Source organism: Phragmites australis, chromosome 24 (assembly GCF_958298935.1).
Source record: "Phragmites australis chromosome 24, lpPhrAust1.1, whole genome shotgun sequence".
In the NCBI taxonomy this organism is placed as follows: Eukaryota; Viridiplantae; Streptophyta; class Magnoliopsida; order Poales; family Poaceae; genus Phragmites; species Phragmites australis.
Genome location: NC_084944.1, coordinates 999518 through 1013323, shown reverse-complemented (window position 1 = coordinate 1013323; position 13806 = coordinate 999518). Strand labels below are relative to the sequence as shown.

Genomic DNA, 13806 nt, shown 5'->3' with positions numbered 1-13806 from the left:
TTAGCGTGCAGACAGGCCGCAGACTCACCGTCACATAGATTGTCGGCACACAAAGTATACTATTATTTTATAATTTTCGAATAAAATAATATTATTTAAAAAACTCAGTAAAATATCTGCAGAGGTGGGCTGTCCTTTTTTGCGGGAAACCCCCGGCACCTGCCCGAATTTTATCAGCTGCCCGCCCACCCCACGTACGCCCACGGGCTCGCTCCATTCTCTCCCCTCACACCCCCCCCCCCCTCTCTCTCTCTCTCTCTCTCTCTCTCCATTTCTCGTTTCCCCCGCCTGCGCAGCCAGCGCAAACCCTAGCATCCGCAAGCGCCGACCTGCGAGACTTCCCGCCGACGGAGGCTCGAGCTGCCGCGGGCGGAGGAGCGCGGGAGCAGCGGCGCGTAGTGCGGGGATCGGCGCCGCGGCGGGGATGGACCGGAAGCGCATCAAGGACGCGCTCGAGAAGCATCTGGAGAGGTCGTCGCCGTCCACCTCCAGGGGCGCGGTCAAGGAGAGGGAGCGCCTCGCCTCCGGGAGGCTGCCGGCGTCGCTCGGCAAGGCCGGAAAGGTGTCCGATGGTGGTAAGAGCCTAGATCGTTCGCGAAGCTTCCTTGTTGTTACCTGTTCTGATGACCTTCATCACTGTGTATGTGCTTTCTGCTGCCGCATTGTCTGCTTTGTTTGAAATATGCGTCTTCTGTGCCTTTTCGGGTAGAATCTTATGGTGAAAATTAGTGTGCTGTAGTTATATGTCGTGGCTTCCATTTTGTGTCCATTTTCAAATGATAAGCTCGTATCATTAGTGATTTAGTGCATTGCCTGAAACCGAAGATGGTGTACTTTCCATTCGAGCTTCACGTAAATATCATGTTGCATAGGATTTAAGCATGGTTATTCAATATAAATTAGGAAATGGGTGAAAATGGGTAAATAGTTTAAATGTTAGCCCAAATAGGATCCGGATGCATGTCGAAACCTACAATAAGGAAAGACATGTAAATGTCAAGATAGTAATTGCGACTAAGCTGGTTTGCATATGGGCTGAGATGGATCAAAGGCTACTGCAACATATAACATATACAAACGGAAAGAGAAGGTTTAGCATTTTCGTTGTTGGATAATTCCTTGTCTGCTTGACAATGTTTGACTATTTTCTTGTTTTTGGTTAACGAGCTGTCAGTTGGGCCATTGGAACTCTCAAGCTTCTTTTATCTGTAAGTGAGTCCCTTTAATACTGGAAGCACTTGCTGCAGCATGATGACTTATACCTTTATAGGTTTCTTTCCTTCTTTATGGGGTGTTCTATTGGCATGGAAAATAAACAAGGTTGAAATGAAACTGAAAAAAAAAGTGTTTTTGAGCAGTAAAAATTTAGCTTTCCCATCATTTAGATGATGAAGTAGGGAGAGAAGCATGATGAACGAAAGGTAAGGCAATAGGATGGGAGGCAGCAGGAAGTGATTGCAGAAGTTGGTGTGTGGAATGATCTTATGTTTTGGTGCCTTACGGTGCAGGAGGCATTGGCTGATCTCACTCTTTGATGTGTTGCATGTGTCGTTGATTTTGGTTGGGTCGATTTTGCCATGTGGAGCTGACCAACAAACTGATTGATCAAATGCATTCAAAACCTTCTCTGAATCAAACAGAGCAGATCATTTCGGCAATTCCACAAACTGAACACTGTGATACTGATCTGTTTGATTCAGTGTTTCACTATTTGCTGACCTATATATATAGCTAGGGTGGAACCATGAACTTGTGGAATGGGGGCTGGGTTAGCAGAAAAGGATATCCATCGTTCAGATTATGGAAAGATTTTGTTTTTGTTGTTCAAGGAAATAAAGCATTTTTACAAGGGAGGATTGAGCCCACAACATGTCATAAAGCCAGCATCTTAACCACCCAACAAGAGATCCTTATTCACACAAATAACCACTTTATATTTGTTAGATCTTAGGGTGTTTGTCTCCCCTGGATGTAGCTGTTAGGAATAGCAACTTATATTCCCTGGAGGCCCTAGGCTAGTATATATACATGTACATGTGTTAATGTGCACAAAACCCCTTATATGAATACTATATATATCTAACAGTAGCTGTATGTTGTCTGTAGAATTTTACATCTTTTGTTCTTTCGTTAATCTGTTCATCTCCGGTAATGCTTGGAACTTGGCACTATCATACCTTGATGCAGGGCGTGACCACACCTTTGACAAAACTTTAGAAACTCTAGAGAGTGTCATTGTTTATCATCTTACTGTACCAAATTCAGTCTTATGAGGAACAACTTGATACCAAAATATTCTTTTTTGGTTTGTGTATGCTGCAGTATGCTTTGCTTTCTGGTTTATGGATCTATATGGAATGTCTGTAATATACATTTGTTTGTTAGATCATTCTTTGAACTTGCAAGACACTTAAATTCTCATAGTTTTTTGTCAATAGTTTGCTTATGTTTGTTGTTTCTTAACTGCAATAGTTATGATTATTAGCATAATCGATTTTTAATCACTGGGCACCTCCTAACCATATTTTTTCCATTTGGGAATGCAGAGGAATTTGAAACTGACAGTGAAGATTCTGATGTTAGTGGTTCTGAGGGAGAGGACACATCTTGGATTTCATGGTTCTGTAGCTTGCGAGGCAATGAATTCTTCTGTGAGATTGATGATGATTATATACAAGATGATTTCAACCTGTGTGGTCTGAGTAATCAGGTGCCATATTATGATTATGCGCTTGATCTCATCTTAGACATTGAGTCATCTAACGGTGAGATTGTTTTTCTTAAGAAAGCTAGTAATCTAATAACTATATAATAAATGAACCATTGGTGTGCTGTTTCTGCATATTGTAATCTGTAGCTTATTTTCATACCACCTAATTATCTTTTTGCATTCTTTATTTATGTTGATTAAATCTCACTTCGTAAAGAACCAATTCAATCAACCAGTACATATATGCCTCTTGTATTTCGAAATCCACAAATAGGTACATATTAAGTGCATTGTTGAACTCATGTAAGTGGGGACCATTTATGTACAGGTGATGTGTTCACTGAGGAGCAAAATGAATTGATTGAGTCATCTGCAGAGATGCTGTATGGATTAATTCATGCACGGTACATCTTAACCAGCAAGGGTCTGGCTGCAATGGTAATCTATATTTGATCCTATGACTGGCATCAAGAGGTGCATTGCTTTCTTATCTCACTCGTATATTGAATAATCCTGCTTTCATTTGCTGCAGTTGGAGAAGTTCAAGAATTATGACTTTGGAAGGTGCCCTAGAGTGTACTGCTGTGGGCAGCCCTGTCTTCCAGCGGGGCAATCAGATATTCCTAGATCAAGCACAGTGAAGATATATTGTCCAAAATGTGAAGAGCTTCACTATCCAAGATCCAAGTACCAAGGCAGTATCCTTATGATATTTTTGGCATACATAAGTTTTTTGTTGTGATATTTCCATAAATCCGTCTACCTCTGGTGAGTGGTAAAGAGGACGACTTGGCCCGTTTCATGCTGTTCTTTTTAGTTGCAATCTCCAATTATACCTATCTTTTCAAACCGTGGAACTATATATCTCTAATATTGTATATGTTTTTTCAAATATCCATGCCAGCATGCTAGTGATGTTAGTGAACCACATTGGATCTTCTTTCTTGATTACTAGAGTTTTGGTTTTCAGTAAATTTCTTCGCAGTAAATGATTATCAGTAGACATCTGTTTGGTAATTGCATTCTAGTGTCAATGTTCTGTTTGCCCTTGTATCTCCCTTACTTTGGCCAAGACATTGACGGAGCATACTACGGGACAACATTCCCTCATCTTTTCCTGATGACCTATCCACACTTGAAGCCACAGAAGCCATCGCAGCAATATGTTCCGAGGGTTTTCGGCTTCAAACTTCACAAGCAGTCATGATAGAGTTACATGATCAGCCGAAGCTTCCTTTTACGTAGTTTCTAGGGGGAGATCATTGTGGCCCAAAAATGTTGTGGCCTGTTGATGTAAGAACTTGCGAGCTTGAATCTTGCTGTAACTGATGAACGATTGTATTTGTTTTCTGAAATCACTTTCCTGCGACCCTAGGTTCAGGTTCTCTTTCCCACTTGATCAAGTAATGCCCATCTTCAAGCTTTCAGATCATTTTACATGAAATCTTTCACATGCTCGTGTTTTGTGTTATATTTGGATAAATTTTCATCGCTCCCTGGTAAGCTAGATTTATTGTCAGGTCACTGCCGTGATTAAATGTTGTTTGGAGGCTTGTCCGCAGTCCCTGCGACGGTTGTTTTCAGTGCTCTGGTCAGTTTGTATTTCAGGCTTCAGCTGTACCAGAATGGTAGGAGTACATGCTAGCTGTTGCCTGTACTTGTAGCCATGAAGGCACTTGTACACCCTGACAAATGTTAGCGTTGACAAATGGCAACGTCGCTGTCGTACAGATGCTCCGGCGCGCGGCCGGACTGAAGTGTGCACCCTTGGTGCTCACGCCGGGCGCGCTGGCCGTTTGCCGTCGCCCTTGTTTCCTTCTTCCTTGCTGCACGCACTGATGCGAGCTGCCATCGCGGATGGCTCGATCAAGAACACGAACTCTTTTATTTTATTTATGAGTAATCGGCTTGCATCTACAGGAACATTGCAATTATATGCAAGTACTACTCGAGTCTGGTCCATGGATACCGGGATGCCTTAAAAATGGACTCGTATCCTCTGATTTGCTTCTGCAAAGTCAGAGGATGAACAGTACCGCGACATTGGATTTTAACCTATGCAGCCAGAATCTGTCGCACATTTCATCTTCCCTTGCAGTTCACGCCATGACGCTCAACTTTCAACAAATGTTTAGCATGCAATATATAACCAATGTGGTCTAGGCTAATAAAGCTGTAATATTTTATTAAAATAATCTTTGATTAAAAATTAATCTCTTCAGTTTTTTGCAAGGTTAGTGTCATTTAGCTATAAAACACATAAAATTAGAAAAAAAATTTATGTTAATGGAAAAGAAAACTATTTATACTCTAAGCTTGTATCTGAATTTTATACCTATGTTGTTTCAATTCGTATATGTTTTAATCAACTATCAAAATCGTATGTTAGGTGTAGTTAACCTAACTAAAATTAGAATAGGTTTGTCTTACTTGTTGGCTGTTTGATGTGATGACTTTGAGTTACACGATATTTCTTAATCTAATATCTTAGTAAGAATTTTGAAAAATAATAATATTTTTTTATTATGAATTTTAGCTATTGATTAATTGTATTTTACATGGACATTTTATTTAGGTATTTAATTTTTATAATAATTTTTTTATAAGACTATATTTGACATGGATTCTTTTTTTCTCTAACCCCAATTTTAATTATTATTAATTTATTTTATTTGAAATATTTTGATTTAGATATTTTGCTTTCCAAACTATATAGAAATCGAACAGCTAATTTATCATAATTTTTAATTCTGAATTTAGGTATTTATTAATCGTTGATAGAGATTCTTTGGTTTCTAAATTTAGCTATTTATTAATCATATTTGATATGAATTATTTTCTTTTTTTATTAACGTGGTAATTTTGAGACTTGAGAGCGAATATAGTGGTTCTTTTTTTCATTTTAAATAATAATATAATAGACAGATAGATATCCTAAGATCGTTTTAGAAAACAATATCATCTACAAAGAGAAATGCCATGATTATTCAATTCGCTGAAGGGAGGTGGCCAATTTTTTCAGCATCAACACACAGGAATAGCAGAGGCTAGAAGCAACAAGCTGATGCTGACGAGGATGGATGGTCGAGGGTGGCGAGGGGCCCACTTTTCGGGGGCCAAATTGTGGGTGAGGAGAGGACGACCGGATCTCACCTCGTTGTTGCTATCCTCCTCCCTCCGTTCAGGTTCAGATCCAAGGTAAGGTACGTGAAGCACACAATATTGGAGCAACTGTATGTATGTAACTGTCTGCCCCATCGTGACCTTGTGTGCCACTCCGATCCTTGTGGTGGTCCGCTCCGGTCACCTTGCACGTTCCATGTGTCACCACCACAAGGGCGCCGACCACTCTAGTAAGGGCGGCAGTGGTTCGGGTTTGGGTGTATAAATGGTACTGCAGGGCTATCGGGTTGAAGCATGATTAGAGTTAGATCTGATACAATAGCTTAATTTGCACCTACGGATAACCCATAGGCTCCGAAACCCAATAATTCCTAACACTCTAGGTGGTGGCTCCTCGGCGGGCGATAGCTTGGGCGTTTAGCCTGTTGGCGTGGCGGGCTGACGATAGCCACTCATCCTGCTCCCTTGTGTGGTGCCTCCCCTCGCCTATGGCTGGTGGCCCACACTACCATCAGGTTTCAAGTCGCCCATCAGGTCTCAGATCCCACCGGGGCTAGGGTCAGATATGTTTTTGCACCTGATTATAATTTTGGGGTCGGATCGGATTTGATATCTCAGGTTTCGAGTAGGATGTGTTCTCGCTCCACCGTTCCTGATCCAACCCATTACAACCCTTAAACTCGAGTGGTAGAAACAGTAAACTACCGGTGATTATGTGGGACTTAGAAGTACATGCCAAGGCTGGAGTGATTTATGGTTCTCTTTGTAACCATATATACCGTGCAAAATATAATTTTAGAAGACGACTGCCTCTGCATATGATATGTGAATTGTTCACATCTTTTTAAGAACGTTACCTCTGAAGTATAATGTTCCATTTTAGATAAGCGTTCTCAATCATTACAGCTCCATTAGATTGCAAAATTACTGAGGCCGCAGATGCATTGCCTAGAATTCTAGATTCGATGATTCGATGGTTGTATTGGGCACTGATCCAGTCTAGAATTCTAGATTGCACCACGATTTCGGACTTCAACTTCACACATCCAGAAGTAGAAATGTTTGCCTTACTCGTTTTGACCGAAACCACGCGCATGATTGGGAGACTCTTGCTCATTTATTAGCAAGATTAGCAAGTGCTATTTGTTAGAGCTTGAACTACAATCGAACTTTATACTACTAAATTTCCGCTCTGCTCCCTCCAGTCACTAATAAATAAAATAAAATAAAATTTGTTTTGGATGTCTACACGGTCCTCAAAAGCACATAGTTGGCCCACTAATCTATTGTGATTTTTTTTATAAAGTGTAAAAACTGATGAACTATTTTTCTAGATATACTTATTCGTATCTTTTTAAATGTTCAAACTTAATATATAACAAGTAATTGATGATCAAAGTTACAATTGGTTGACTTTGCAACTAAAAAAATTCAATTTTTAGTGTATTGAGTATTTTAGTACGTCATCCGGTCATAAATACTTGACGCTTTTGATTTTTCACAGTCTTTAATATGTAATTTTGATCATTATTTTCTAATAAAAATATAGTTATAATAGTATGAAATTATTTACGTATATGCTTTTTATTTTTTCAAACTAAATATTTTGGAAGCTTTTCAATGTAAATTTGATTCTATCTATCAATTCAATGTGCATTTCATACATTTTGGTTAGAATTTGATTTGCACACACAAGAACTGAATTGCTGAAGAAAGAAAATGAAAAAAAAAAACTAGCGAGAAGCAGGAGCAGATCTACGTTATAAGAATATGGTGCACATGATACCGATTAAATTTTCGTTTTCTAATAATCTATTATATATAATAGTCAATATAATACTTTTTAATTTATTAGGATACATAATCTCAAATAAGCTAGCTAGGAACAGCCGATCATTTTTATTTCGGGTACGCCGCCGTGAAGGGAGCGAACAAGAGGCAGAAGACCCGGAAAAATCGGTGCAGAGAAGGGAGAAAGAAAAAGCGCAAGGCGGCAGCCCCACCACCACCACCATCCCCCGCCTCGCCCGCCCGCCCATGTCTCTCTCCTCCGCCGGGCACCACCCCCACCACCCGACCCGACCGACCCCGAACCCCACTCTCACCTCCGATTCCGACTAGATGCAACACCACCACCTGCTCCCCGCCGCCGTCTCCGCCGCGCCGGAGGCGGCCGCGGCGACGGAACCCCCGCCCCCGCCTGTCCCCGATCCCTCCTCCCTGCGCATCCACATCCCGTCAAGCCCGCACCACGCGCTGCCCTCCACCCCGCACAAGCGGCCCGTCGTCATGACCTCCTCCACGTCCACCCCCACGCGCCCCTCTCCGTCGCCCTTCACCCCGCCGCGGAGACGCAAGGCGGTGCCCGCGGCGGGGGCGCCCACCGCGGGTGCGGCGGCGGCGAGGCACCTCCTCCGCTGCCTCCACCTCCGCCTGCGCATCCTCCTCCTCATCTCCCTCCCGTCCCTCTACTTCCTCTCTCCATCCCCCACCATCCTCCCGCGCTCCCTCCTCGCCGACTTCCTCTCCGCCGCCGCCTTCTCCTGCGCGCTCCTCCTCCTCCTCTGCCTCTCCCTGCCCCGCCTACCCTTCGCGCTCCCGCTCCCGCTCCGCCGCGCGCGCCGATCCCCCATCCTCTGGTCCATCGGCTCTTCGCCCTCCGCATCGGCGTCCAGCCCCACCACTGGCCATTTCGTCCAGGTGTACAGCAACGGCGATGTCTACGAGGGCCAGTTCCACCGCGGACGGTGCACGGGCAGCGGCGTCTACTACTACTACATGAGCGGGAGGTACGAGGGGGACTGGGTCAACGGCAAGTACGACGGCTTCGGCGTCGAGACGTGGGCGAGGGGGAGCCGGTATCGGGGCCAGTACCGGCAGGGGCTCAGGCACGGATATGGCGTCTACAGGTTCTACACCGGGGATGTGTACGCCGGAGAGTGGTCGAATGGGCAGAGCCATGGGTATGGCGTGCACACCTGCGAGGATGGCAGCCGGTACATTGGGGAATTCAAGAGGGGCGTCAAGCATGGCCTCGGCCACTACCATTTCAGGTGTGGAATTGAACGTGTACTTCCTATTCTGCTAGAGATTTTGCGATTGTTGTGAAATCAAGTCAAAACGTCACTAGTATGCTCGTACGATCCCTTTTATCATATAGACATAGCTGTTATAAAATGTTCATGTGCTGCTGTAAAATAGGCTAAATGTGTTAGTGTCTTAGTGTCTTAGCTATAACATATGATGATTAGTTCTCGTGACTGTTTTCAGTGCTTTGCATATTTGATTGTCAAACATTTGCAATTGGTATACCGTGATATAACCTTTGAATTGTTGCTCTTTGCTCTTAACCCATATTGTTAAAATCATTGGTGACATAGCAGATAATCAACAAGAGGAATCAAATTCAGTAGTTGGTAGAAAAGAGCGAAAATGCTAATCTGCTTTCACCTCTTTTTCTTTCTTGTCTGTTGGAAGGGCTAAACAGTGCCTAGATGAGCCCTTTATATGCATATCTCTGTGTGGTAGAGCCTTGCAAGTGGAGTAAGTTGTAGTTGTGGACAACGGGTGGATCCTGTAAGATCCTGAATCAACACAAATTTTTAGTTTTTCCAAAAGGGAAAGAAATTTCTTATTTTTCAGCTTATCTCTTATGCAAGTGGTCATTGCAACGTGTAACAGTAAAAGACATTAATAGGCCATCATGTTGGTTATGTTGCATCTGTGTTGCTCATCTGAACTTTATTGTCAGCCATGTGGTTTATCATAATTCTGCATTATCTTTCATTAGACTTAAAACTTTGTTCAGTAAGGTTTCTAGACCCATGAGTCGGGACCTGGCCACATCATTGGGCTCATTTGTCGCAAGCTTTGTCCATGTCATTCTCTCAGTTTATAAATGCAGATTGTTCCAAATTTTTATTTATTCAATGTTGTATTATCTTGTTGTCTGATTGGGTATGGGTTATATTAGTCATGAATGATTGCATCATGGTATGTTTGGACTTGGAGGTTCTTTTTTGTTGCCACTTATGAATTGGCTACTTCTAAAACGGCAGATTTATCACTATTGTTTTTACATGTTCATTTAACAGTTTCCTAAAATCATAGTATATACAATTTTGGCATCTGTTGTGAGGTAGTATATTATGCCGTACATGATGTATGTTAGTTATGTTGTGGCGTTGTGCTAGTACATCTTTCCAGTGCACCCATCTTATGCTTTTAAAGCCATGATAGGATTTTCATTGGGTTATTTCTGTTTACAACTTTATGTTTCCCTTGATTTCACTTTTGTTTCTTCAGTTATCTCTGTTATTCTTTTCTTTCAATATGAATCCAATTTAGGCTTTGTTTTCGCTTTGATCAGTGACAGCAAAACTGAAGACACCCTTCATGCCACTATTATATTAATATTGAATTAATCATATGTAAAATAAGCAACTTTGCATGGTTCGGTTTGGAATATGTTATCATGATGCTTATTCTAGTTTAGTCTGGTCCAATTGTATCTGTGTTTATGCTGTTTGCTGTAGCATCCAGGTAAACCGGAATCGCTTTAGCTTTGAACTAACGTTTTGTGAACTTCTGTTAAGGAATGGTGACACCTACGCTGGAGAGTACTTTGCTGATAGGATGCATGGCTTTGGAGTCTACAGTTTTGCTAATGGACATAGATATGAGGGAGCATGGCACGAGGGCAGAAGACAGGGTTTAGGCATGTATAGTTTCAGGAATGGAGAGACGCAAGCAGGCCACTGGCAAAGTGGAGTTCTTGACACTTTAAGCACCCAGAACATTATCCCTGGATCGCCTGTTGCTGTGAACCATTCCAAGGTCCTTAACGCAGTGCAGGTAATGTGCTTGAAGGTCACCTTAGCTGTCAAACTCACATGATGTATGGCATAATTGTAGTTGCTAATTCCTGACTGTGTCATACTATGAAGGAAGCAAGAAGAGCTGCAGAGAAGGCCTATGATGTCCCAAGAGTAGACGATAAGGTGAACAAGGCTGTTGCAGCAGCTAATAAAGCAGCCAATGCAGCCAGGGTGGCTGCCGTGAAGGCTGCACAGAAGCGCACCCCCAATAACGGTGACAATCTACCACTATCTGTAGTGTGACAATGAAGTCAACATATGGTGGTTGGCATGGAGCTGCTTCGCGATGCCATCACATCACCAATTGCCCGACAAAACCTTCGGTTTCCCAATAGGGGAAGTTCCTCCAACATCGGGCCATGGCGACACCTGAGTGGCTGCCGTTGCATCAAGCATCAGGAGGACACCGAGTTTTCCGCCATCCCTTCCATACATCTTTGTGGTGTCTTTTGCAACGCAGCAAAACTCTTGCTCGGAGAAGTTTCCATTGTCGAAGGCAACTGGTTGAGGTCAGTAGTAGTTTTTTCCTGCTTTTTCTTCAGTGTAATACTCACCTTATGTTAGAGAGATATGATGATATACACCCCACCATCAGGAGACAAAACATATGCTTCTTGTCTCTCTTCAAGCATGTACAGAACCTACATGTTTCGCGGTCGCCGGCAATGCTGGTTGGAGAGACCACATGCCGCCCGCCAATATTTGTACTTTGTACCAGAAGACAAAGATATCATGATCATGAGTGCCTCCTGTTGTTTTGGTGGTTGATGTGTTACTGTAAATTGAAGTGTTACCTCTACAAGCTGGAGAAGTTTATATAAGCAGTCTATTGCCATTTGGAGACTAGTTTTTTTCCCTTCTGTTTGAAACCAGGTCATTTGGAGACTAGCGACATGACTCACGCAATGATTGTCTATTAACAAGAATTAAGTCAATATCGTCCGCATCAGTGATTGCCACATTACCAAAAAATAGAAACCAACCACCGTTTGGCTACTGGTGGTCGACCACCACTTAGCAAGAGCATGCATCAACGACGCCAATGGTATGGTCCATCATTGCCAAATTACAGTAGCAAGGGTATTTGATAGTTAGGGGTACAATTTAAGGAGGATTAGAAAACATTTAGACTGGACTAGCAAGAATTAGACATAAAAAGAGCAAATATACTTGTGTAGAAACTTGATAGTGATGAAACGAATGTATTCGATAAAATTGCCAAATAACTGATCTTGTCGAAAGAGCAAATATACTCTAACATTTCACTAGTGATCAAAAGAATGCACTCGATAAATTGATACCCCACTGATCACCGGACAACAAAAAAACTGAAAAAAGTCGGTTGTTCAGTTTCGGTGCGGTTGTCGATAGATTTTTGTCCACCCCTCTTGCTCATCCTCATCTATTAATATATTTTCTCTGTCCATGGAATTTTTAGTAGATCTTGCTGGTAAGTTTATAATGGCTTATTGTGGTACCATTTCTCCGAGAACAGAGTTTGTGATTCACATGGAAGTAAGCTCGAACAGAAGCATAGTATGTACAAATTTTGCATGACTCCGTGTGTGTAGTCATGCACTTGAGCCAATAGCCAATGAGAGGTAGAAGGCAAGCCCAAGAGCCCAACACGGGAGAGTGAGGAGAAGAGCACAACCCAGTTAGGATGGGGTGGGCTATTTAGGGAGTGTGTACTTAAATATACATAATCTAAATCTATGCATGCATTGTGTCTAATAACTGTTTTTTTTAAAAACCATTGAATGTATATTTGTGCACCTATGTCCATGTACTTGGGTCTGCCCCCTGTCTTCAGTGCAGTAAAACTGCGGTCCAGATCAGTGAGGGGAAGATGGTCTCCTCCTCTAGCTCTAGGGTCCAGAGGTCCTCCCGGATGAACCAGTCCGCTGAGCACAAGTTCGGGCGCGCCTTGGACATATCTTTGTTGGGTACTCTCCTCGGCTACGACGTCCACAGCGACCAGAGGAGGTTCGCTTTGCTGGCGGTATCCAACGAATCCAACTCCGATTCCGACTATGGCAGACTTTGTAGCTGTTTTTATGTCGAAGGATTGTATCTTTGAAAGATATGTTTTTCAATATATTAATTGTGAAGTAGGATGTTACGTATTGTGATCCGTACTGAGTAAATAATTACTATTATATAAATTCACGCTAATTATTATTACATTGACTAAGCAAATAATTAAATTTATATAATCAAACTAAACAAATAATTATACAAATGTAATCCAACGGATTAAACAATCTATTCACTCTAATTACTATTATTACTGTAACTCGCGCTACTACTCCTCCTCGTCTCATGCTGATTTTTCTCTCCTCACAATACTGCTACTCCTCACATCGTGCTGCCTCTCCTCTCCTCTGCTCTCCTCCCTTGCTCGCGTTGCTTGTCTGCTCTCTGGTCGCGTTGCGGCTCCTTATAGCGAAACACGATAGCGTGCTCGTATTTTATAGCGAAACACGATATCGCGTGCGTTCAAAAAAGCGGCAAAAATGAAATGACACGACACGACGTGACCTGCCGCGCCAAAAGCACCAACCGACACGATGTGAGCGGGACCGGCCTGTATTCAGCACCCAAGGTATCAAATACAGCCTTGTTTACCGTATTCGACACCTCAAGTACCAAATACAAAGTATTTAGCACTTTAGATGCCGAATAAGGTGAACAATACCGTATTCGAGTGTTGAATACAGGAGTTTTTATACCTCAGATACCGAAAGTGATTTTTCGGTGTTTTAAGATGTCGAATATATATATTAGATTTACAAATACATTAATATATTATATATTTTAGTATATGCGGTTACGTCTATGATCTATTTTTAGATTTTCGGTACCTCAGGTACCGAAAGCGATTTTTCGGTGTTTTAAGGTATCGAATATATATATATATATGCTAGATTTACAAATATATTAAAATATTATATATTTTAGTATATACGGTTAAGTCTATGGTCTATTTTTAGTTTTTTGTCTTTTAACTTTGAAAACTGTTGTTTTCCCTAGAGAAATGCGTTGTTCCCTTGGATAGGAAGGAAAAGAAAAGGCGCAGGCGCAGCGACCTTGGGC

The 13806-nt window shown here is 42.1% G+C and overlaps 2 protein-coding genes across 2 annotated transcripts; both read left to right on the top strand.

The window, feature by feature from the left end:
* Nucleotides 1–196: 196 nt before the first annotated feature.
* On the top strand, nucleotides 197–4101 carry LOC133907413 (putative casein kinase II subunit beta-4). The gene is made up of 5 exons (XM_062349456.1): nucleotides 197–575; nucleotides 2547–2765; nucleotides 3039–3148; nucleotides 3243–3408; nucleotides 3784–4101. Exons 1-5 carry the CDS (start codon nucleotides 425–427, stop codon nucleotides 3915–3917), a joined length of 780 nt encoding a protein of 259 aa, XP_062205440.1. The 5' UTR covers nucleotides 197–424; the 3' UTR covers nucleotides 3918–4101.
* A 3695-nt stretch (nucleotides 4102–7796) lies between these two features.
* On the top strand, nucleotides 7797–11476 carry LOC133907668 (phosphatidylinositol 4-phosphate 5-kinase 5-like). Its single transcript, XM_062349735.1, has 3 exons — nucleotides 7797–8886; nucleotides 10429–10687; nucleotides 10780–11476. Exons 1-3 carry the CDS (start codon nucleotides 7955–7957, stop codon nucleotides 10951–10953), a joined length of 1365 nt encoding a protein of 454 aa, XP_062205719.1. The 5' UTR covers nucleotides 7797–7954; the 3' UTR covers nucleotides 10954–11476.
* The last annotated feature ends 2330 nt before the right edge of the window (nucleotides 11477–13806 follow it).